Source organism: Aspergillus candidus, assembly GCF_002847045.1.
Source record: "Aspergillus candidus strain CBS 102.13 unplaced genomic scaffold BDW47scaffold_7, whole genome shotgun sequence".
NCBI lineage: Eukaryota > Fungi > Ascomycota > Eurotiomycetes > Eurotiales > Aspergillaceae > Aspergillus > Aspergillus candidus.
In genome coordinates, this window is record NW_020194012.1 from 388703 (window position 1) to 413798 (window position 25096).

General features: G+C 52.4%; 7 protein-coding genes across 7 annotated transcripts; 4 read left to right on the forward strand and 3 right to left on the reverse strand.

Moving 5' to 3' along the window:
• The first annotated feature begins 64 nt into the window (after positions 1-64).
• BDW47DRAFT_100838 (putative PHD transcription factor) lies at positions 65-3701 on the forward strand. Its single transcript, XM_024811537.1, has 2 exons — positions 65-2218; positions 2277-3701. Exons 1-2 carry the CDS (start codon positions 643-645, stop codon positions 3317-3319), a joined length of 2619 nt encoding a protein of 872 aa, XP_024674801.1. The 5' UTR covers positions 65-642; the 3' UTR covers positions 3320-3701.
• A 316-nt stretch (positions 3702-4017) lies between these two features.
• Positions 4018-5716, reverse strand: BDW47DRAFT_123322 (peroxidase family protein; the record flags this gene model as incomplete). Its single annotated transcript, XM_024816027.1, has 7 exons — positions 4018-4348; positions 4418-4592; positions 4667-4987; positions 5067-5216; positions 5276-5306; positions 5365-5477; positions 5527-5716. The coding sequence occupies 7 exons, from the start codon at positions 5714-5716 to the stop codon at positions 4018-4020; spliced, it is 1311 nt and encodes a 436-aa protein (XP_024674802.1).
• A 1729-nt stretch (positions 5717-7445) lies between these two features.
• Positions 7446-12435, forward strand: BDW47DRAFT_134591 (FAD/NAD(P)-binding domain-containing protein; the record flags this gene model as incomplete). The annotated part of the gene is made up of 8 exons (XM_024818126.1): positions 7446-7538; positions 7589-7724; positions 7776-7960; positions 8223-8605; positions 8667-8734; positions 8788-8987; positions 10461-10825; positions 10893-12435. 8 exons carry the CDS (start codon positions 7446-7448, stop codon positions 12433-12435), a joined length of 2973 nt encoding a protein of 990 aa, XP_024674803.1.
• Positions 12436-17432: 4997 nt separating this feature from the next.
• Positions 17433-19924, forward strand: BDW47DRAFT_82339 (HET domain-containing protein). Its single transcript, XM_024819945.1, has 2 exons — positions 17433-17999; positions 18054-19924. Exons 1-2 carry the CDS (start codon positions 17501-17503, stop codon positions 19646-19648), a joined length of 2094 nt encoding a protein of 697 aa, XP_024674804.1. The 5' UTR covers positions 17433-17500; the 3' UTR covers positions 19649-19924.
• BDW47DRAFT_123326 (uncharacterized protein) lies at positions 19899-21034 on the reverse strand (the record flags this gene model as incomplete). The annotated part of the gene is made up of 4 exons (XM_024816028.1): positions 19899-19929; positions 19989-20100; positions 20158-20680; positions 20756-21034. The coding sequence occupies 4 exons, from the start codon at positions 21032-21034 to the stop codon at positions 19899-19901; spliced, it is 945 nt and encodes a 314-aa protein (XP_024674805.1).
• Positions 21035-21398: 364 nt separating this feature from the next.
• Positions 21399-22773, reverse strand: BDW47DRAFT_100844 (F-box domain protein). Its single transcript, XM_024811538.1, has one exon. It carries the CDS (start codon positions 22619-22621, stop codon positions 21476-21478), a length of 1146 nt encoding a protein of 381 aa, XP_024674806.1. The 5' UTR covers positions 22622-22773; the 3' UTR covers positions 21399-21475.
• A 234-nt stretch (positions 22774-23007) lies between these two features.
• BDW47DRAFT_134592 (cobalamin-independent methionine synthase II family protein) lies at positions 23008-24823 on the forward strand (the record flags this gene model as incomplete). Its single annotated transcript, XM_024818127.1, has 3 exons — positions 23008-23691; positions 23767-24183; positions 24252-24823. The coding sequence occupies exons 1-3, from the start codon at positions 23472-23474 to the stop codon at positions 24821-24823; spliced, it is 1209 nt and encodes a 402-aa protein (XP_024674807.1). The 5' UTR covers positions 23008-23471.
• Between the last annotated feature and the right edge of the window lie 273 nt (positions 24824-25096).

A 25096-nucleotide genomic window follows, 5' to 3' on the forward strand; every position in this document is an offset into this window, starting at 1 on the left:
CTGACGATGATGGATCGCAGGCGGAGATGGATCTCCACCGCCTTCGCAAAGAACGGGCAGAACGGGCAAATCGATCCTTTCTTTTGAACTCCGCGTCGCCGACCGGAAGACGAGCCAGCCTGTCCCTCACGCGTGCCTTGTTGTGTTGCCGGACCCTGTCGTCTTCTTCAGTGGTGTGTCGCCTTGAAAATCCTTGTATTTTGATTGCAGTTGCATCCCTCCTCATCGCTGTCTCGGTTCGTGCTCGCCGGACAGACTTCGAGATTCCGATCATCTTGTATCGACCTCCGAAGAATTTCCTCCTGCGCCGATCCTTGTAAAATCGCAGCAGGGGATCGCGAACCGTGCTTTGACCTACGCCCATCAAATTCCTGGTTTCCAGCGTGAAATTGCCGGCCCTTTACACCTGGCCCCTAGAATAACGTTGGAATCGGTGGTGGCCGCTCCCAGGATGCCTCCGGGGGTTGGGATAAGACCAGAATTCACCACCTAGACTGATCAAGCGCCGACCTCGTCCATCCTTACGGGGTCAAAACCCTGACCAATACAGACCCCTCGCTGGATTTGACATAATACAGCGCTGCGTCTTTTCGCCTAGACCGCTGGGGTCCCGTCCCCTCGAGAAGCAGCACTAGGGTTGCGATGGCCGGCGATACGGACGCGCCTGCGAATGGCACCCCAGCAAACGGTCCTAATCATGATCGCAAAATCACCATAAACCCTTACGAGACAGATCCTGAAAACATTCCCAAGGATGATCCTTTCCTGGCTCGAAGCGCACTATATGGTCGGTACATGGCACGTGACAGTGATTTCCGCCCCCGCCATGATCGCTGGCACGAGGCCGATTCCGAAGCCAATTCGTACTGGCAGGAGATTGTGAAAACATCGTGTACGCCGGAGAATTCGTTGAACATGCCTGGGGAACGGGAAGCTTTTGCTGCGGGCAGCATTGTCATCCGAGTCGACAGCGAGGTGGTCACCGATGAAACTGCAACAATGTTTTCATGTGTCAATACGAATGAGCTGAGTGCTGCGAGAAAGGCAGAAGACGTTCTTCGAGGTATGGACGTCACTGTGCCAGTCGTATACTATTGTGGAACTGTCGACGGGAAGAATGTTACGGTGGAGTCCCGGCTTCCGGGCGTTTCTCTGGACGTGGCTTGGGGGCACTTGACCGTTGACCAGGTCGACATGCTCAAAGATCAGTGTCGTCGAGTGTTGGAGCGTCTAGGAGGCGCCGAAACGGCGCCGGAGCCTTCCTACGTTTGCCGCGGACTCAACTCACATATCCCACCGGGGATCTCGGCTTCCGAGAAAGATATACTGTTTAAGGAACCCCAGGAAGATGAGAGTCTATGTTTTGTGCACAATTGTATGGCTCGGTCAAATATCATCGTCAACGACGATCGCGTTGTGGGACTGCTTGACTGGCGGAATAGTGGATTCTTTGGCTTGCAAAGAGCGAGCAAGGTACATAGACAATTCAGGGGTGAACATGCCGACGGCGATTCCACGTGGGCCGATATTTACGAGGGTCTCTCGTATTCTAGAGCGGGGGATGAGGCTCCAGGAGATCGGTCTATAACCGCGGCCAAAGTGAAGTCGGAGCCTTCTCAGATGAATTTGGACAAGGTTCCCATGGACAAGAATGACGGAGTGAAAAACGAATTGCCTCAGTTGGACGGATCGGACCTACCCGAGGAACATCCTACCTCGAAAAAGATCGCGGATCTCAGGCAAGGGTCAGCCTCAAGGGCGTCTTCGTCAGATCGATCATCCCCACCGGTGTCTGTAAAGCCCGGCTCGACCGTGAGAAAGTCGACCACTGGGGCTACTAAGAAAGGCACGGGAAGGAAATCTACCGGCAAAAAGCGGAAGCTCGATGCAGACGAAGAGAGTGTCGATTCTCGCCGATCCAACACTCCATCATCCACCCGGACAAGCAAAGCCCCGGCGCCAAAAAAGCAGGGCCCAGCGTCTCTCGCTAGCTCACCAGCCCCCGAGCCGCCGAAGAAGAAAGGGAGGCGCAAAAGCACGAAGAAATCCGTCGAGGACGACGAGGACTCGGATGAAGATGGCGGGGTCTTCTGCATCTGTCGCAAACCTGATAACCATACGTGGATGATCGGCTGCGACGGAGGCTGCGAGGATTGGTTCCATGGGAGGTGCGTGAACATTGACCCGCGAGACGCCGAGTTGATCGACAAGTACATCTGTAAGTGACCGACATACTACCTCCTTCATCCTAATTCATATCCGCTAATATCTTTTAGGTCCGAACTGCCATGAAAACGGCAAAGGCCGCACTGCATGGAAGCCGATGTGCCGGCTGACAGAATGTCGCAAGCCCGCTCGCTACCTCGAAAAACATCGTAGCAAATATTGCTCTGATGAGCACGGGCGAGAATTCATGCGACAGAAGGCCGCGTATCTCAACCTGGACTTTGACACAGGATTCCAACGGCGAATTCCCACAGCAGTCAACGGATCTGCCACCTCAAACGGAGTAGCTACAAACGGCTGCCCCAGCGGCGAAGCCGACGACCTAGGCAGTCGCGGTGGGGTCCTCACAGCAGGCGATCTCAAAGCCGTCGCCACAGGAGTATCCTCCGTCCGGGAGTTCCGGAAGCTCGGCGCGCGGATCGTGTCCCCCCCTCCAGACGAGATAGAGGAAGACGCAGCGACGGGGACGAAGACAAAGCGCGAGAAGAAGCTGGGTCTGGACGCGGACGTCGACGGGCTCAGTTACTCGCCGGACGAGGCATCGAAGCTCGACGAACTGCGCCAGAAGCGCGCCAACCTGCTCCACCGCCAGCAAATGCTGGAAACGCGCAACACGTTCCTGGCGTTCGTCCGCCAGCGTTCGAAGAGCGTGCTCGAGCGTCTGAAGCAGTCCGACCCCAAGGGCGGCTGGAAGGACATCTGCGGGTTCGACTCGCGGCTCGCCTGGTCGGACGAGGAGTTCGATGAGTGGCGTCTGTCCGAGCTGGGATCCAATGCCCTCGCTGAGGGTACCCCCGAGGCACTGGCCTCCAGTTACCCGGATGATGCGACCGACCAGGACGGCGACGTCCACATGAACGGGACTAAACCCGACGACAACGATCTCTCCAGCGCGACCCGCGGCGTCTGCACTAAGAAGCGCTGCGAGCGACACAAGCAGTGGGTCAAAGTCCACCAGCAGGAACTCCTCTTCGAGGAAGAAACGCTCAGTCAGGACCTGGCCAAGTGCGAGAAGGAGGCGCAGAATGTCGTCGAGCGCGCGGTCTTGCGTATGTGGGCCGAGAAAGACAACGCCCAAATCGGGGGCCAGTGATCTCACTCTGCATTATACCATCGTCACCACCGCCATTCTCTTCTTTACCTTGCTCATTATTCTTGGGAGAATCACTTTATGTCTTACAAACGCTGGAAACAAAAAAGTACCGAACGTGCTCAATATCATTGATACCCTTTTGCGGGATAAAGGTGGGATATTTGAAATGGAGTTTTCTTACGAATCTCTTGGGCAGCGAGAATCGCTACATATTCGATGCATTGATTGGCGTTTTTTATCCTCTGTTTCTCTATTTATCTATTTATCTTTTCTTCGTCAAGGTCAGGGAAATTAAAAGCCTGTCGTTGAGCTGGCTGTATGGATATTTGGTGAATAGATAGAACTGATATGTACTTGTAGTAGTAATGTGACCTGAATTTCTACTTGGTTCTTTTCAATAGCATATATACATATTGGAACTCCCAGTTTCTGAAGAGGTGTAAGAAGATCAATGCTTGTTTCTGTGACTTCCATGGGCACTGGTCCAAAGAACAATCACTGAAACCTGCTTGTATTAATGAAGACATTCCACGAATGGTAGAGAATAATAACTTGCAACCAGCTGCTAACAAAATCTCCCGTGGAAGATATAGTAAGTAACACCCTCTTCAAGCGAGCTCCCTAATTGAGCAACACAAAGAGCCACCCCACCCACCCCACCTTCCCTTTATTATACTATGGTGATAATAATAATCAAATTACAGAGAGGTTTTACTCTTCATGGCCCCCGGGAAGTCATTCTGGATGGCATCCCAGAACGGCCGGCCGCCGACCTGCAGGTCCTTAAACGCGGGGCAGGTGAGGTCCAAGAGCGGCACGCTCAATTTCTGGGTGACCCATTCCAACGGCTCAGCCAGTGTCTTGTAGATACCGGAGAGCGCATTGGGACTGGCGAACTTGAGGACCTGGGCTACAAAGCACAGCAGGTTGTTGTCCTCGAGGAGGTTGGTGAGGTTGAAGATGCCGCCTGTGAGGTCGGACGTGTCGACGCCGGTGAAGCTGTCAACTTCGCCGGTGTTGCCGCCAATGCTGGTTGATTTAATGAGTTATTTGGGCTGGAGAGGGTGGACACCGTGGGGTAGGAGGAGAGAGGCTCACCTTGCCAGTTCGGGGTGCTTGGCCAGCCAGTCGATGAGAATGAGGTTCAGCTCGACCAGGCCGAAATCCACGGGCGTCTTGTACCAGTTCTCGGGGATGCGCTCCCATCCCTCACGGTACTCGAGGTTGTCTTCCTCGCCATAGATGGCGAAGAAGTTGCGGACGTGCTCCTTGGCTGTGATGCAGTTAGCTTGACTGCACTCTAGCCCCTCGCCTTCTCATCGGCTGATCAAGTTTCAGGTGGCATACTCAAAACACCCTCCGGCTCCTCACGCGAATGGTTTCGGAAGAGTCGCGCGGGGAAGATATATCCAGCGTTGCGCGCGATCAGGCCGGTCACCGGGCCGTAGTAAAAATTGGGGTTCGTCATCTTGGTTTCCTCGAAGCGGTTGGCCGCGCGATCCGACATCAGGTCCATGGGGAAGGTACCGTCCGTGGACATGTTGTACCAGGACATGAACTTGTCCATGTTCAGGGTCCAGCTGTTGCCCGTCACGTAGAGATCGTCGCGGGTGTTGGAGGAGTCGGATTCGATGAAGTTGTGAGAGCCGATCAGGCCTCGGGGTTCGCCTGGGATTGTTAGTTACGGCTTATAAACCAAACCGGGCGTTCGGTTTTGGAGACCGAAAGGAAAATGAGTAGTCCATACCCAAAAGTCCTCCTAAGTTGCCGAGTAGATTGTTCACGCCGGTGTCATGACCACCGATGGAGAAGCTGGGGTCCAGAGACAGCGGGTTTCCGGTCCAGACGACACCCATGATCGCCAGAATCGTCACCAGGTCGACTCCCATACCGAAGACTGTATTGCGAGGTTAGTCTATACACTCCCTCGCCGCCTTGACTGGCGGGCTGACTGACCTTTGTTCACGGCAATAATGACTTCGCCAAACTGGTCACTGTCAGCGATGCTCCCCTTCTGCATCAACTCCCAATTCAGAAGACTTTACCGACACCACCCCGCTGCGGGGGATGTAGCCATGGTTGGCCAGGGCATTGAGACCGGGGCAAGGGCCGCGCTGGTCGCCCTTCTGCGGAGGGTGGAATTCGTGTTCGCCGGTGACTGGTCTCTCTGTCAGTAGCTGTCCATCCCTCTCCCGAGAACGACGTACTATCAACAGGGTCTTTCATAAGATCGAAGAGAAAGCGCTTGTCATGCGCTACAGCGTCATCCTCCTGCGCCTGCGCATACGGGCAGCGCTTGTGCAGACCGGCGTGACCATTATGGAGGTTCGCAAACCCGGCCACCACAGTACTCAGCGAGAGCAGGACCGCAAGCGGCTGCCGTCCAAAAAGATGCATAATGAAAGACAGACCAGTAAACACAATGATCCAAACGAATGAACAAACAGAGAAATGGATTAACGAGCGACAAGTGAGCAGCAAACAACAGCGAATAAGGAGTGTGGTGTTTCTACGAGAATGACCACCCGAGAAATCCCCAGCAATCCCCCAGCCCATGACCAAAACAGAAAGTCGTGCGATCATCATCGCCTAGTTCGATGGGCCCCTATCTCATCCTCACCTTGACTCGGTTCTTGGGCGGACCACTCGACGCTGAGTCAGTATGCTCCAGTGGGACGCAACACGAGCCGCCGAAGAGCTCTCCAGCGAGGTGGACCGGCGACTATCAGGGGAGACAACAAACCCCGGTATTACAATCGTGCACAGAAGAAGCTGTGAAATTACGTCCCGCTACAGCCTCAAAGTATGGAGACAGGACTCTCTTGCCCGATACAGGTCACCGACAAGCCCCTTGTGGTGGTGACTGACCCCGTAAGGGTGGAGTGGAAGGTTTCGTGCCTGACGATGTCGAAGGTTGTGGCGTTTCAACCCCTATTTTATTATCTTGATGATGATTTTTCTAACGGGAATGATGAACTTAGTGGTAACTCTAATGATAATTATCATAAGAATTATCACCATTATCGTTATCATGTGCTGGTGGTGTCGTGTGCCCCCAAGAATGGTGGCTACTTACCCAATACGAACATTGGTTCTTTGGATGCACAACCCACGTTAGTGCAGAGCAGGGAGCTGATGCAGATCCCACCTGATTCAGGCAGTAGATGGAATGGCTCCCCTAGGCCCAGATTCCGACATTCATTTCGGACCGTGCTTTCTCTGATAGTCGTCTGCAAAGATCACATATCATATTCATCTAGGCAATCCTCTTGACGGTATAGGGCTCCGGGCGGAGGAGTCAAAATAAGCCCTACTAAACTCCAATAGCAGGTGGATGAAGGAGCTATTTGTTGAGTGTTTTGTTGCTTTCAGGATGCTGGGAACACGGAGCAGCATCTTGGCATTGCTTAGACCGACCCACCCGGTAAGGTTCATGCTAGGGAATTTTTGGCAATTGACAGTGGCGGCCCTGACGGGATAACAGCCGTCCCTCTCCCCGCGGTGGGCCTCTTGAACTCCTGAATTGCCGATCCAGCGGCTCAGCGGCTTTTTTTTAGGATTAGGGCTTGCTTGGCAGACAGGGTCCCTATTCCCCGGCCCCTGCATCGGGAAAGACAAAGACGACGGGGAAACAAGAAGGAGAAAGCACAAGGTAAATTACCGGGGATATCGACTAATACTGTATCCTGCAGATCGCAATGATAAGCCGCCTTTCCAGTTCGTTCGAGAGTCATTGAACTCCCGACCCCTGTCGGTTACATGCATGATGGTGACAACTTCTTCGGGTATAGTATGCCCCTTGATGGGGGGACAGAAGGATTGACTAGTAGCTGAACGTGGCGAAAAAGAAAAGAAAAACAGGAAAAAGAAAAAGCAAGAAATCATCGTCATGAAGGTGGGACATGAAATTGCATCGATGTTCAACGACTAGTGAGTCCAGTCTATCGAGATTGGTCCGCGAATCCTCGCGGCCAGTTGCCAGAGAGGAACGGGTCTGTCACCGCAGTCCTTTTTGCACATGCAGGTGGTTGATCTTCCAGCCCAGCACATCTTTCATTATCTATCTCTCTCCCGATCTCACCGTCTATCATCTTACTTCCCCAGATGATAGCCTGCGGAGGTCAAGATGCGTCTATTTCGAGTGCTGGGCGTCGCCCTATTGGCGACCGCGGTGACGGCAAGTATGAAGGAATTGGAGGCGATGATGCCCAAGTGTGCGGTATGCATGTCTGGATCGACTTTTGATGTGCCCCTCACTGACTGTCGCAGCTTCAATGTATGGCGGAGACTCTGCCTAAGTCCGGTTGCGCCCTCACCGATCAAACATGCCAGTGTACTAGTGCAAAGTACACCGAGGCGTTGGAGAAATGTGTGCTCGTTAGCTGCAGCATCCGCGAGGGTCTCAGTAGGTAGTGAGATCAAAGTATGATTGAAATAGAGGGCTAACCTAGTGCAGCGACGAAAAATGTCACCTCGCAGGCGTGCGGGGCGCCTATCCGCGATCGAACGAAGGCTGTGTCGATACCTGGGGTGGTCGGGCTGATACTGGCGGTTATTGCCTACGTTCTTCGAATAATTGCGAGACTCCGGTGCTGTGGAGGGGTATTTGGGTGGGATGATATAACCATGTCCCTGACCATGGTATGATTGTCCTGGGTTGAGCTGTATGGTCTTTGGCTAAGAAGATACAGGTCTTTGTCATTCCACTGTCGGCGCTCTCCGTCGTGTGTATGTTGTTTTCGATCTGATTTACCATTGAGAGACTGAACTGACCCCGCATAGTGGCAGATCTCGGCTTGGGCAGGGACATGTGGACTATTCCGCTTGACAATATCACCAAAATTCTATATGTTAGTTGGCACAGCTTATCCGAGAGATATAGCTGTAGAACTGACGATGATAGGTTTACTTCTGGGATGAACTCCTCTACCTCAGCGTTATCCCCCTGACTAAAATCTCCATCTGCTGCTTCTACCTGCGCATCTTCCCCGAACGCCGGTTCCGCACACTCACCTACGTCGTTATCGGTTTCAATGTCGCCTACTGGATCACATTCGTCCTGATCTCCGTCTTCCAGTGTAAACCCCTTCCGGGCGCGTGGCACCACTGGGATGGAGAGGTGAATTACCACTGCAACAACATCAACGCGCAGGGCTGGTCGGCGGCCTTGATCAACATGGCGTTGGATATCGTTGTGATGGCGCTGCCATTGAGACAGCTGTATGGCCTTAACCTGTCCTGGAGGAAGAAGGCCTACGTCATGTGCATGTTCAGTCTGGGCATTTTGTAACTCTCCCTCTCTCCCAGCCTGCTTCCTTCTGCCTCTCGCTGATACTGACGTCTACAGCGTTACTCTCGTCACGATTCTGCGCCTGGAGTCCCTAATCCACTTTGCGACCACCGAGAACCTGACCTGTAAGTGACTCCGCAATACACCTCACCTCCGCTCCGTTTCTCATATTATCCAGGGGACTACGTCAAAATCGGATACTGGAGTACCATCGAATGCCACGTCGGTATCATCTGCGCCTGTCTCCCGGCTATTCGATCCCTCCTGCGGCGCATGGCTCCCCGCGCCTTTGGCGACACGGATCGCGGCAAGACATACGGGACATACGGCTCGAATTCGCAGGCCCACAACACGGGCGGCTTCGGCGTCACCACCCAGGTGCGGACCCTCAACAAAGACCACGACTTTGTGCCCCTCGACGACATCGAAACATCGAGTCGGGCGAGTCTGAACCGGCAGGCACCGTGGAGTGGGCCCGTCCATTAGGGGTCCAAAAGGCGGGTCGACGGAGTCCATTCCGTACCGTTCTTGGTTTTATTTCATTTTTCATTTCTATACTATTTTTCACAATTTTTTCTTGTCTATTCATTATTTACTTTTTTTCACTTGGATCTTGTTGGGGCACATGGGTTTCGGCACGGCTTATTATGGACATAAAAATTACATTTAATATCTATTTCTCCCGTTGGATAGGATAGGGTTCGCCAGCCCAATGGTAAGAACCGTTCACGATCAGGGGTCCGACGACAAGGGTCGACTCAAGCGACAAGAGACCAACGACACTAGTCGATCTCAGCTTCATCCGGGCGGGGAGAACGTGCTCTTGCTCTTTCTCATTTCCTTTTTTCCGCGCACGGCATTTACTAAAATGATTTTAGACTCACTAAAGCCCCAGGCCCGCCACAACCAGCGGCACAGGGCTTATCATTACTCGGAGGCGATCAGAGTGGAGACGACCCACCCGTATTGAATCCTAGCGTGAGGGGATATCCGTCGTACTTTTATTATAGCCTGATTGATATGCGCCTCGTGTCGAGGGCCTAGGAAATTTAGTCGGCATCAATATGGTAGGGACCGGCGCGAATGAACGGGGGGCGACTTCCTGGCAACACTCCACGGAAATTAGCTGCTGACTCGAAAGGAATAGTACCTGCTAATTACAATGATCCCGGTGGGCTTGTATTGGGAAAATCGATGAGCATGAGCACCGCGTGGTCATTGGTCCACTCGTGCCTATCGAGGATTGGAAGTCCTAGATAATCGGAATCTAGATGCCTCTAGTTGCTGGCCCATTCCCCCTGCGCCGTAGATGTCTCTCCACACTGGACTGTTCCTGCCGCGCCAGAGAAAACCCGCCTTTGCCCTAAGGGTTCCGGAAGAGGGTATTGGGAGCCGTGTCTTGGAGTACCCCCTGTGTGGCTGCTGACTAGGGAACGACAGACTTCGTTCCGCGCTTGTCGATCCCCGTTAGACGGTCCCTGCCCTGGATGGCCTAAATGAAAGGGTATAGGGAGGTTTAGGAGGCCCTGGGGCGTGTTTTTTTTATGTCAGAACTGGCTTTATAATGCGCCGGGAACCAAAAAGATCCACGCCCTCGTCACATCCGCTCGTTACTGTCTCTCTTTAAGTCGCTTTTTGTGTTTGTGTTTGTTGTTTTTTCTTGCTTTACTGAGCTGTGGCCATGCGTATCTCCGGAGCGTTGGGACTGTGGTCCACTTTGTCTGTGCTGTCTGGTGTGCTCGCCTCGTAGGTGCAGATTGAACCCTGAATTGCGCGAGAACAAAAAGGCGCTGATACAGACGCTATAGGCACGACTACCATGCTCACAATGCCCATCGGCGTTCGACCGAGACCACCGACTACGACTACGTAGTCGTGGGGTCCGGCCCTGGTGGCGGTCCTCTCGCAGCCAGACTGGCTATCGCGGGCTTCAAGGTCCTGGTGCTCGACGCGGGCGATGACCAGGGCAACGCCACTGTTCAGAAGGTCCCTGCCCTCCAGCTGCAGTCCACCGAGTACGAGCCCATGCGCTGGGACTACTTTGTCAACCACTACTCGGACCTCGACCGGCAGAAGGAGGACTCCAAGATGACCTACCGCACCTCGTCGGGCGACTTCCATGTCGGTTCCAACCCTCCGGCTGACGCGGAGCCCCTGGGCATTCTGTATCCGCGTGCGGGAACGCTGGGTGGATGCGCGAGTCACAATGCTATGGTGTAAGTTAGGCTTTACTGGAGGCATTGTTCTGTTCTCTGTGACATATATACTCACGAATATGTATAGTACCATCTACCCCTTCGAGAGAGACTGGGAGCAGCTGGCCACCCTGACCGGCAACGACTCCTGGTCCGCGGAGAACATGCGCCACTACTTCCAGCGTCTCGAGCGCAACCGCTACATGCCCAGTTCCCTCATGGGTCACGGATTCGACGGCTGGCTGACCACGAGTCTGACCAACCTGCAGCTGGTCATCGAAGACGCGAAGATTCTCTCCCTTATCTTGGCCGGTGCCACCGCAGCCGGCAAGACCATCCTGGGCAAGGCCATCACCACCGTCGCTGGTCTGGCCGGCGTGCTGCTGCGTGATCTCAACAACCCCTTCCCCACCCGGGACTTCGAGACCGGTCCCTACCAGGTGCCTCTCGCCGTCGACGTGCCCGAGTACAAGCGGACGGGCCCGCGCGATTTCCTCATGGATACGGCCAACGCCCGCAACGACGACGGCTCCCGCAAATACCACCTTGACTTCCAGCTCACCACCCTCGTCACCAAGGTGCGCTTCGACCACTCGGGCCCCACGCCCCGCGCCGTCGGCGTCGACTACCTCAGCGGCCAGAGCCTCTACCGCGCCGACCCGCGCGCGACCAAGGAATCCCGCGGCAAGCCCGGTCACGTCACCGCCAAGCGCGAGGTCATCATCTCCGCGGGCTCCTTCAACACCCCCCAGCTGCTCAAGCTCAGCGGCATCGGCCCCAAGGACGAGCTCTCGCGCTTCGGAATTGACAGCGTCGTTGACCTCCCCGGCGTCGGCAAGAACCTCCAAGACCGCTACGAGACCGGCACGATCGGCAAGTCGCCCTCGGACTTCGTCCTCACGTCCAAGTGCACCTTCGGGTACACCCTGCCGGACCCCTGTCTGGACCAGTACGAGAACAACCCGCTTAACAAGGGCACCTACACCACCAACGGGATCGCCATCGCCATCATCCGCAAGTCCTCCGCCGCCGCCGAGGACGAAGAGCCCGACCTACTCATCTCCGGCGCGCCCACCAACTTCCCAGGCTACTACCCGAACTACGCGAGGGAGGGGCTCTCCGACGCACAGCACTGGACGTGGATCACGCTGAAGGCGCGCAGCCGCAACAACGCCGGCACCGTCGAGCTGCGGTCGACCGACCCGCGTGACACCCCGGTCATCAACTTCCACTCGTTCGACACGGGCGTCACCAAAGACGGCGCCGACGAGAAGGACCTGCAGGCCGTGTACGAGGCCATGGAGTTCTCCCGCACCATCTTCGACGACCTCATCCCGCTCGACGGCGGCTTCGAGGAGGTCTGGCCCGGCCCGAACGTCACCACTGAGAAAGACCTCAAGGACTTTATCAAGCGTGACGCTTGGGGCCACCATGCTTGCTGCACCGCCGCCATCGGAGACGACGAGGATCCCAACGCTGTGCTGGACGGGGATTTCCGTGTGCGCGGCGTTGACGGTCTGCGTGTTGTCGATGCGTCTGCTTTCCCCAAGATTCCGGGCTGGTATATCGCTTTGCCGATCTATATGATCAGTGAGAAGGCCGCGGAGGTGATTATCGCGGATGCTAAATAATTTTGTTCTCTCTGTGTGACTATCTTTCTTTCTTTCTTGTTCTTATTCTATTATATCATATTACTTTTGCCGTTGGCGGTGGTATATACAGTCACCGGTGATTAATCTACCATGCACCGTCATGTCATTATGATAATCCAGGTGATAATAATTAAACATATATATATTTTTTTTGATGAAGAAGATAATACATGTATTTTAAGACTTAATGATCATATTTTATGGTGCAAATTGGGATCTACTAAGTGTACATATTACTATCCGTACGTACCTGCTTTTCTACAATGTCGGGATTTCCTGATCCCCCGGGCTTAGTGAGGGCACTCAGGGGCTTGCTCGGTGAAGTATGTCCCAATATCACATGCAATGCTAGGTAGTCAGGATGGGGTAGTCGGTTTTACTGGCAGATCCCAATTCATGGGGGTGAGAACAAGGAATCTTTCGAATATTGCATCAGTTGTACCGGGATGATCCGATCATATAGGGTAGAGTCTTCTGGGGTGAAAAAGCCGGAAGAATACTACACAATACAGTTACAGATGGTGGATGGGTGCCAGCTCGTCAGACCCGGCTACTTTCTGCGTTCTATATGTCTGCAGGTTGACCAAGTTGCAAATTCCCAGCCTGAAATCATTATTGATCAAGAATTGCGATTGAAAATGATAAAACGAATGAAGAAAGAAGAAGAATGACGGTGGATAGAGACATGACATTGCTTAGCAACTATATATCTTATGTTAGTAGATTACTGTAGCCCGCACCCCACGTCCATGAAAGCTGATCAGTAGACACAAGAGATTTCGCAATATGAGATGTTATAGAAGGGTACCCACGGAGTCCAACAGTGCCCAGATATCTTTTTCAACGAGCGGTATTCCTTTTCACCAGAGACTAGGGCTTGTTAAGAATACGTTCCCAATCTTTACGCATGACTTTTTCCCATTTCTCAAAGTCGGCTTTGTCCTCTCCCCTATTGTCAATGTCGTTTTTTCTCGTTGTAAAATCATCCTCTTCCTTTTGTCTCTGGCCGTCGAAGAAGTCACGAAGACTCTCTTTCTTCGTGTCGCTGTAGTAACAGGGCCGACACTTTGAGTTATAAAACACACGGCTCTGGATAACCGGCTTTATGGTTGGGACCTTGGGATACTTCAGGAAGACGATGATAGCGTTATAGATGCCAATTCTGACAATCTCACTGTCATATTTGTGGAAACCGGTTGGCAGGATGCTCTGCTTGTCTTTGTCCGCGCGTGTAGGATTCTTTGACTTGTCAAACTCCCACCAGGGTGAGCCGAGAAGGTCACGTTTGGATCCGAAGTATCTCGTAGTGACGTGTCGTGGGAGTTCGTACTGTATGTTCCATCGCTGGAGGTGTTTATTCAGTGCAATTTCTCCATGTCGATGCTCCCCCACCATCTGTCGAGCGCTGATTGAAACAGACGGTACTCCAAGGAAGGAGAAAAGGTCCAACCCGCCACTGCGAAAGCCAATGACCATGGTGAAGCATTTCTTTTCGAATGCTATCTGGAGGAAAAATGCTTCAATATCTCTGCTGCTCTCACTCGGCCATTTGCTGGATTCTATTTGCTTGAAATATTCCCCAATTCCAGCAAGATCGTCGATCTTTTCGGTGTTTCCACAGAGCATGACTTTCAGCGTTTGGGAGACCATTCCCACATATTGAGCTATTTGTTTAACCGAGTCAATTCCGGAATCGAGTTCTGGGTATATCCCCCCTTTCGTGCCGGTGTCGCGACACTGTATGAGGACTGCTCCGGAGCCCGTTTCGAAAAGCTTTTCGCATAGACCTTCCAAGTACCGCCGTATCTCCTCTTTGTGCGTTTGATCAATTATTATCATTTTCTCTGCTAAATCTTTCGCATCTTTGTCCGAGCCTATTTTTCCTCTGATGATTGTAGTTGCGTCTGATTCACTGATCACTTCGAATTTCCGTTTCTCGTGTTCGGTACCTCCGGGATCTTTACTTCCACTGAGCATTTCCCAAGACCATTCAGTCAGAAACATCTTGTTTTCGGAAGCAACAGATCTCGTGAGGTATGTCGTGAGGTCCTTCGTCTTATCGGAACAGGCATAAACAAGAAGATTATGCGGCTCCAAGAGCATGGCAGCGCGGATATGGTACATATCGCCCCTGTGATTTGCGGGAAGCAGATAAATCTTCCCTTCATTTGCGAAGTCTTTTGGGACCCACAACTCAAGTATTGAGGATGCCATAGTATCTGGTATAATCAGGCAATCGGCTACAAGCCCGTTTTGGCTGGGTGCCACAATAACCTTCTGAGTATCTCGTTTTAAACACCAAAGAAGATGAGGAGGAGGCTGGATATTGAAGCATTATCCTTGGGATAGAATATTGATGAAAATACCTAATAGAAAGAGGGGCACCAGCCATCTAACTATTCACAAGTAACAGGCCGACGGGTTGCATATTGTATCCAGCTTCACCGGATTGGTCATCCGTAGAACCCGCAAACGGGTTCTTGTTCAAGGTCGAAGACCAAAAACCAGACCCGGGCACCTTCCATGTACCCATTTGACAAGATCAACATGATGGCATTTGCATGGAAATGGGGCCGACCATGGGCCGGTTCTGTCTAGGTCTACCTATCTTGGTATTATTTTAGGTACCTAACGAACTAAACCAGCTAACTACTTGACCAATGAATTTCACTAGGCAATATTATCATATATTACTATTGGAGTAGATGGAAATTTCTCTACTGAATTATAAGCGAATTTATCTCTAATTATAGGGTATCCTGTATTATAACTAAATGGTTAGTATATGATCAAAGTCTGGATATTATCTACATAGTGAATGATGAAGTGATAGAAAGATCATACTTCAGAACTACTCCCTAGTTAATATAGATATCAGACAGTGAAAAGAGAATCATGTCACTATAATAAACTGTGAATCGCTGCAAATGAATAGCCTCACGATTTATCGAGTTATCTTTACAGTTATAGTGACATGTACTCTATAATCATCTATAATCATATCAAAACCAGCAGCAACCATTATACAATCACATATAACCCCTTGTAGCTTTTGACATCAGTCTATTACATATACAGAGCAATATATCTAGACTCATTTTATGGCTATGCACAATCTGAAGTCTTGAGATAGGTACCCCACTAAACATCGTCATTGCGAAAAAAGCACCAACACCCCGGTCCTCGAATCTCCTCCCATCCTCTCTCGCCCAACAATGAGTGAATGCATCTCCCCAGACTAGCTCGTTTTCTCAATATGGACGAGATAAAAGAACAGACAGAGGAGCGCACTTGACATAAGTCTTTTGAAGAGCTCATTTGGGATTACCACAATCTTCTCTAGCGGCTAATATGAGTTGAAGTCCTTTTTTGCGGCACAATAGGGGTCATCACCCTTCCTGCAGGGAAATACTGCCCAATAAAATTACACCCCTGGAAGACTTCGATTGGAGGAGATTCTGGGGTATCAGTCCTACCAAGCTTGACCAAAATACCGATTCGGTACTTTGGTGCAGTGGCTATCACAAGATAACGAGAATTTCATACCTCGGTGGGCCCCTACCTACAATTTGGAAAGGATACACCGCGGTTAGTTCCATCCTTGGCTGAATCAGAAGGATTGATCGGCGAACTGGACAGCGTCCGAGCCGTAGCGAGAAGGATCTCGAACGCTACGAGTGGTTTGCTGTTCAGGAACATGTGCGCGACACCATCTCAGAACTATGTAAGATATTCGCGGCGCAAAAGAGTTTGCGCTTGGAGATGGTGCGTGCCTTGACAACCATGCTAATGCACTGGATAAAATTAAACTCTCTGAGTTGGTCTAGGCCTAGCCATTTCTGAATCCATCCTGTTTACCGCGATCGAATACCTCGAGTCTGTGATGGTGTACAAGACACCCCATAAGCCCCCAGTGGAAATTACAAGTGCAGGATTTCTACGGCCAATGGTTTTCTTGCAGAAAGTCGTCAGCCCGAATACCATACCAACAGATAAATTGGAAAAGCGGAGATATAATGCTATGCAAATAGCGGGTCTGCGCCGTTCGGGAATTCCATGCAATGATTCAAGAAGGTGTCAAGAACTCTTATGTCAACTCGGGATACCCGTCATAACAATCCTGACTTTGTTTCGGCGCAGTGGCTGTCATACCACAATCAGGCTTATAGCTTGCACCTTTGGGTGCCATCCAACGACCCGATGACCATGAACAGGGCTTTGTGCTTCTGTCGTTAGCTTTGGAATTCCGCCTGACAATACAGAGATTGTGGAATACTGAACTCGAACTGGGCCTAATCATCGACTATCATCGATGCGCATTGAACCGGCTGCCGACGTATAAGCGGCAAGGTTCTCTCGAACGATCACGGTGCGGACCTGAAGGATGCGTACCAAAAAGATTAAGTTTGGTGTGAGTAAAGGCCATTGGAGACAGAAAGGCGCTATAGATGGCCTATACTAGTCTTCCTGATCTGTACCGAAAAGGACCTCCGCTACTCATACTGTTCTTACTATTATCAAGATTAAGTGCATCAAGATCTTGCTCCATATATATAGAGAGTAAGACACCCAGGCTCATCTTTGTGCTCTGCGTATAATCTCGCGGAAAAGAATTAAAAAGAATTCCCACTCGGTTACAAGAAATATCATGACACAATATTGCGCTTCGCAAGTGACTATATATATTGCGACAAATTTCAAATACTTGAGATAGTTGCACCATCTCAGCGACAGTAGATAGTTCATGTTTGTCCAGTAAGTAAAATATATCAAGGCTACAAAAATGATAAATATATCAGTGACGTTAAGAAACTACCTCCTAGACTGCCACCGAGTCAGGCTCACATATCATGAATTAGTATAAGCCACTATATCAGCCGCCCCTAATTGCTTCGTGGCATTGGCTTGGCCTCCACTATCCCACATCTGACAATCCTGACCTACGCCACAAAGCGGGGTAAGAAGGATTAAACTGCCTGACATTGACGACATCCTCAAAACGTACTGGATACAAAACAATTGACAATCTCCGAGAATCATCACCATGAGCATCCGTTGGGGTATCGGGCAGCGCAGAGACCGCCGTCTGCCGTACAAGGTCACCGCAGGGCAGACATGCACTTATTGCGCGGACTACATCTTCAACCAAGAATTGTACGACCAGCTGTCCGCTAAGACAAGCTCGTCAACGGCAGCAATAGCTTACGCCCGGACGAGCCGTGATCTCTACGTGTCTGCTCAAGAAGGATGTCCGTGGTGCTCATCCATAGCCCTCGGCATTCGACACGTGGCGGATTTCCTCGTCTTCGAAGACAGTGAGGATGAGGTGACTGATCCGGCATGTTGTCGGTTTCCGCTCTCGAATCTCAAATGCGATGCGGGGGTTTCCATTATCGTCCGGTTTCGGAAACATCGTGGCATGGCGACGTTTGATGAAGTTGAGATACAGATCGAAGTGACAGGCACCCAGGGTGAAGATTGTCGACTCCCTGAGATAGGCGGCCCAGATACGATCTTTCTAACCTTTCAGGTTTCTTCCACCGGTAATCATCCTCGCTATGGCCCCTGACACACACCACAGCTGATAATGTAAACAGATCCCCAGTCGCAAGTCTTCCAACGAAACTGGGGCCGCATATCTGCGGACTCGGATGACTGGGCGACCTCAGCGCTAGACTGGCTCGAATCATGCAGCAGCCACCGCCAATGCCGACCCGCCGGAGGCTTCCACCCCAGTCGACTCATCGATGTAACCAATCCACACTCCCCACGGCTCATCAACCGCGACGAGATCGCAGCACCCGACGACGTGTACGTCGTCCTCAGCTACGTCTGGGGCCCCGCGCAAACGTACACTCTCAAAAATTCAAGTCATGAACAGCTGCGCCGGGGCTTAGACCTAGCCCGTCTGCCAAATACTCTGAGAGACGCGATGGAGGTGACGGCCCGGCTGGGTTTCCGGTACATCTGGATCGACGCCCTCTGCATCATCCAGGACTCGCCGGATGACCTAGCGGCGGAACTACCCCAAATGGCCAGCATTTACCGGCAGGGGGCTCTGACAATTATCGTGGCAAGCGCCACCAGCGCAGACAAGGGATTCCTGCTCCCCCCGCAAGGGCTGCACGACCGCTTCACCCCTGTGCAAGTAGGTCCGATCGACGCAGACGAGAGGCGCGGAGTATCCTTCTTCGTAGGGGACACATCGATGCAAGCGCAAGCCTTCCAGAACGAGCCCATTTTGCTTAGAGCCTGGACCCTCCAGGAGTCCACCATGTCGCCTCGCCGGTTATTTTTCGCGAGCGACGGCGTCTCATGGGAATGCACCGAGTGCGTCATCACGTACCTCGGCGCGAGCCCAATCTTCGACACAGACTTTCTCTCCCTGTGCAAGCGAGCCAGCAGGTACAAGAACGGCCGCAGCGAGCTCTATTCCCGCTGGCTGAATCTTCGCGAAGAATACTGCGCCAGGGCGCTCACCTTCTCCAGTGACAAGTTGAACGCCTTTTCGGCTGTGGCGTCTGAGATCGCGCAGATGACAGGCTGGACGTATCTCGGCGGGCTGTGGAAGGAATATCTGGTTGACGACCTCCTCTGGCGCTGTAATCCCGCTAAGCATGTTGTGGAAGTCGAAGCTTCTGATTATCCGCTCCTCAAGTCCGCTGCTGCTGCTGCGGCGCAGAGTGTAGCGCCTAGCTGGAGCTGGGCCAGCGTTGCCGAGGGGTGGATCTACTCCATATATGAGCCTCACGCGCGCAGTCCGTTTCCTGGATTTGAGGTGCTTGATTGTCAGATTGAAGCCGGGGGAGCGGGTCCGTTCGGATCCGTGAGATCAGGTGTTCTGGACCTGAAGGGCATTCTTGTCGACTTAGGGTTCAGACGTGTATTCAGACCGGATAGAGTCGAAGATGCGGATCTCGCTCTCTTGCAGGAAAGTGATGATACGAGCGGGATGGTCGACGACCGCGAAGTTGTTGCGTACGGCGTGACCGATCCTTTAGATGCCCCGCTCTTGTCTGATGTGCGGATTCAGTGCCTCGCTGTCGCTCAGGTCTTGCACCAGGAGAACGTGGAAGGCTTGATGCTGTTGCCGCTTGAGGGGGACGGCGGGTTTCGTCGTATAGGGTACTTCTGTGCGCATCGGCCGTCGATTTTTCAGGGTGCTTCCCCGCGCATGATAAAAATTAGATAAGGCCATCTATAGGCATTTAGTTGAACAGTGATTGTGGTTATTTGGTATTTTTGTGATTTGAAATGATGCACTCCATGCTGCACGTATAGTTCAAGAGCCCTGGGTGTTCAGTGAAAGCTTTGGAGCCTAGAAATGGTTGGTAAAAATATCCGTGCCGTCACGGGCACAATACGCTGGACAATTTGCACCCGTGGGAATATTCCTCCAAATGATCCACCTGTCCGACTAGCCATGAAATATTAGAAGATATTCATGATTCGTTGAACAGCAGGTTCGTTCGCCTGGTATGCTTGTGCACATCGTACGCTTCATCTAGAATGGCTGCCCCCTCCAAACACACCATTTACCAACCCCATCACCCACCCGGTCTTTAATGACCTCCACCACGCAGGCCTGACCCCGCACAACCGACAGCAAAAGGTGAGTATCGATCCCGTGATCGAGTGTTTTCGCTAGTAGGTTAGGAAACAGCGGCGCCCCAGACGCCCGAAAGATTGAATGAATGCTACCATCGTCTGCGGCGGGATGGTGTTGGCTGTCATCAGTTGAAGGTCTGGGGTTGTAGGATGGAGCTAGCTGGCCAAGGCCGCCGGTGTTGACCAGCACGATAGACAGGTGCATGCTGTGCGTTCGAGACAGCTGCGTCAGCGTTCGCATCACGCTGGTTAAAACGGCGGCTCCGCGGACTGCGTTTGAGGCGCGGATGACGCCTTCGGTGAGGCTGTCGAGTCCGGCAATTATGAGTGTGACATTTTGATCTGGCTGCTGAAGTGAGAGGCTATCCTCGATTTGGTGGAGGGCTTGCGAGGCGGCGGAAAAGTCGAAGACTGGAATTAGCTGGACGGAGTCGAGGCGGGAGATTGCATCTGAGCGGGAGAGGGTGGGTGACTGCGACGCGGAGAGGAGCGATTCTAGGAGTTTCTCCGGCGAGAAGGCGTCAAAGTGTGCCGGGTAGATAATGAATGCGCTGGGGTTAGTATTAGGACATTGGGCCGATTGCCGCAAGCGCGCTGCTAAGAGATATCGAGGAATCTGCACACAATAGATTAATGGCCGGCCTTTGAAGATACGGGTTTGATTCTGAAGTCCGATATGGGACTTTCATACCTGTCCTATGTGGTCGAGGTCATCGCCCTCCTTGGAGTCATTCCTCATGAATGAGAAGCCGATGACGGTCCCAGGGCCGAATATACCCATTGGCGGATACTCAACTCCGTTTCTGATGTCGTGTTCAAGATTCCAGTCCGGGTTTGAAAGGCTGGGGTTTGTTGGCGCGGACTCGGTGTTCGGTGGATCTTCCGCCGTCGCGACATCGTGTTGGAGTAGTGAATGAGCCAGAAGCGGGACGGCTGGCTCCGACGCATACGCGTTGGTTGTGGAATGCATGGTGCTTATCATATGCAAGACTGAGAGAGGTATAGAAACAGGGTCATGCTGTTTGGCATATGATAAGAAGTAATTCGGGCGCGGCCGTTGCGCGTCGCATGGTTATCTGGTGGATTGAGACATTGGTTCTCTATCCTCCAATTCTCCAAGAAAACAGCACTAGAGATACCCTGATCCCCAGATCCGCAATTTTATGGTGTTTGGTGGTTATGAAGGTTAATTTCAGAGTAGATGGTGGGTTCAAATACTGGAACCGGGACTGATAGACGCGCCACGTGCGGGCGCCTTACGGATAAGGCAGGACCCGTTGTCTTCGTGCACGGCTATTCCGTAGCTTTACAGCAGCACTATATCGGCGAAACTAGCCCCATGATTTTTCAATTATCTACATCCTTATAGTAATACATGTTTATTTTGATACGGCGAATCCAGTCACCGGCCTCATACAACCGTATCTACCGTGGATATTGACTCGGTTGCGACGCCCATTGGGGAAACTTTCTTTTTGACCCAGGTACCGTGTCCATCATGGAGCCACTCATGGTCATTCAACACATCGTACAAGATCGGGGCGAGCTCGGACCGAAGGGCATCAAAATCGTAGTCGCCAGAACTGAAGGTTACGAGACGACCTACGTCTGCCAAATCACTCACAGCCTGAGCAATGAGCGAGTAGCCGGTGGCAAGCTCCATCCATGGGTCGCTTGGGTCCATAGAGCCTCTCTGCTCGATCTCGATGATTTTGTCGCCGCGGCAGGGCGCCAACTGGATCCGAAGCGACTGCAGGCTCGTCATCAATGACACTGCATTTAACACCAGCTTGACATGATTGTAGAAGGGAAATACGGCGGTATACTGAAAGGAGGTCAGGTTGTTGAGCGAGAGGGATAGAAAGAGCTGCTCCGGACAGGACGGAGTGGCTGCGGTGGAGCCCCATTCCCTGACCAGGGACGGGACCTGGAACAAGAAATACTCATAGTGGTTGTACGCCTTGAGAGAAGAAGACTCGTTGAACGAGAGGGACGACCAGGAACGAGTGTCCAGCAGACTCGAAGGCTCTTCAATCTGAGATGACAGCATCGGGTCCCGCTCGCGACTGTCACGCTCTAGCTGCAGGACCTGGAGAGGAACTTCAAAGGCCCAGCTATGTCCCTCCATGATAGGCGTGTCCAGCATAGCACCGATAAAGCGCGGGGGAGCAATGACCGTCACCCGGAGCGGGTCGAGGCGGGACAGGACCCTCCGCCACCAGAGAGGATCATCGCGTTCGCCTGGGGTGTCTTTTCCCTTCACGACAATAGAAGACACATATTGCTTGAGGTCAAAGGATGCGACGAATGCGAGGAAATCGTCTACGTCCTCCAGGTTGAAGCAAGCGTGCGCGAAAAGCGGTGGTAGAGCGACCTCCCGAAGGCGCAACGAAACCCTGGCCAGGTTTTTTAGATCTCGAGTTCCATTTCTGACCATCCGAGGGTTCGGTGGCTGGTGAAAGTTGGCCAAGGACGGAGGAGAAACAGAGAGGTAGAAGATGATCTCATCGAGAAGCTCGCTGGGAAGAGACTCCAAGGCCGATAGTTGCCGCGGCATTGTCGGAAATTGCGGGGGTCGCCTGAGAGAAGAGCAGATTAGTGCGACGGTCACATTACGGACCGAATCCCACGTGTGTAGGATGTGCAGAGAAACGCCACAACGAGGTTGATGGCGAATTGCAGGATAATGAAGATGATAGAAAGGTCGAATGGAGTAAGGTTGACCAACTGGAGTTCGGGTCCGGGGTCAGCGCCCAATTGCCGGTGCTCCCCACTCACGTGACAGGCGATCGTCGACTTGGGGAGTTTTGGATACGGAAATGTCGTCAACGATGCTTGGCAGTGGGGCCACTTTTGATGGCTTGGCCCAACGGTTATCTACAATGACTCTAGTGCCGAGAGAGGATAGAGGAACGTCGAATCCTGGTGTTTACCATTGGATCGTGTCATTCGAGCTCGAGCAGAGTGGGGAAACTTGTCTTCCTCAGTGCTCACGGATTGAGCGAGACTATCAACCCCCCAGCACGCCGATAGAGGCTCGTGCTTCCAGCTGGCTCTTGCAACATGGGCTCTCACTTGCTGGATTGGCGGCTTTCATTACACAACACACAACCTACAATTCGTCTGTAGGCAATGCTATTGGCGATGTGATGGAGTGGTGAGGTTCAGCTTCGAGGCCAACACGAAAGGAAGCGATGTGGGGCTTCAAACCGTCTAGATGTAAAGGCCTTCTTGGGTCAGTGCTTTGTTGTCCCTCCATCGATCCATGCGGCCCATGTGTCCCATGTTCCTTCTGGTAGTCCCCGCTCAGCCTTGCACGTATGAATTACACACGGTCTCGGTACCCCGATTAGGATTCTTAGTACCGACAACACTTTCTGCAATTGAATATCCGCTCCATCCTCATCATGACTCGAAAGTTGTACCGCAGCCCTCCTTTCCGCGCTGAGCATTTGGGCTCGCTGCTGCGAACGAAAGAACTTCTCAACACCAAGACAGCCTTTGAGAAGGGTGAAGCTCCACAGTCAGACCTTATTGCCGTCGAAAAGAAGGACATCAAGACCATTGTCAGTAAGCAGAAGGAGCTTGGCTATCCCGCGGCCTCTGATGGCGAGTATTGCAGACATAGTAAGAACGCCACCGCCGTCGACACTGCGAGACCACCAAGAGTACGATAACTGACGTATACTTGAACTTGTCTAGTGTTCTGGGGCTCATTCTTTCCCGGTCTAGATGGGTTTGAGGAGGTCCACGACATCGACCCGACGGTATTCCGTGAGTATGCTCCGGACGTTGCGGCCTTCCTAGAGGCCGGGAAAAAGCCCGGTGAAAGCGTCCTCTGCACCGGCAAGATCAAGCACGTGGGAAGCACCTATGTCGACCAGTTCAAGTACCTCGCCAGCCTGGTTTCTGCCGAAGAGGTAAAAAACCTGAAAGTCACCCTGGCCGCCCCCAACTGGTACCACCTACGGTATAAGGCAGGCTACGCTTATCCCAAGGATGTATATGCCTCGGACGAGGCGTACTTTGCAGACATTGCCAAGGCCTATCAGGACGAATTGCGGATATTGTACGATGCCGGGTGCCGAAACGTCCAGTTTGACGACCCCAATCTTGCCTGTGAGCGCATTCTCATCATTCACTGAACACCCTCCGTATCGCAAGACAGCAACTAACACAATCAACAGACTTCTGCTCCGAAAAGATGCTCGACGGCTGGAAGAAGGACCCACTGAACATCCACCCAGCGGACGAAGTATTCGCCAACTACATCAAGCTCTACAACGACCTCCTCTCCCAGCGTCCCACCGATCTCCACATCGGCGTGCACCTCTGCCGCGGCAACTTCGTCGGCAGCCGCCACTTCTCCGAAGGCAGCTACGACCGCATCGCAGCCAGACTCTTCCAAGAGCTCAACGTCGACACCTACTACCTCGAGTACGATACTGCGCGCGCAGGCGGCTTCGAACCCCTCAAGGAGCTGCCCACACACAAGAACGTCATCCTGGGCGTAGTGACTAGCAAGTTCCCCGCGCTGGAAGACAAGCAGGAGATGAAGGCGCGCGTCTACGAAGCGGCTAGATTCATTGCCGAGGGAAACAATATCTCCGTCGAGCAGGCTCTGGACCAGATCGGTGTCAGTCCGCAGTGTGGTTTTGCTAGCCACCGCGATGGTAATGCCATTGACTACGCCGGTATGATCAACAAATTGAAGCTTGTGCGTGAAATTGCCGACGATATCTGGCCGGGCCAGTTGTGAGGTAAAAAATGGACTAAATCAAGGTCAATGGACCTCGATGCCGCAGACCCGGCGGGGAAGCAGTTGTTTCCGTGTCCTATTCTACTTATAACAATGAATGGCATGAAATCGCGATGATCATAGGATACAGTAGACAAAGCCAATATTATAACATAATGTATGGACTATAAGGACCCTATAAAAAGATAGCAGCCTAGATGACGAGGCCTATCTGCTTATCCTTGGCCCCTGTCAGTTGCTACCACCGGTTACACATCACTATCATCGCGCATG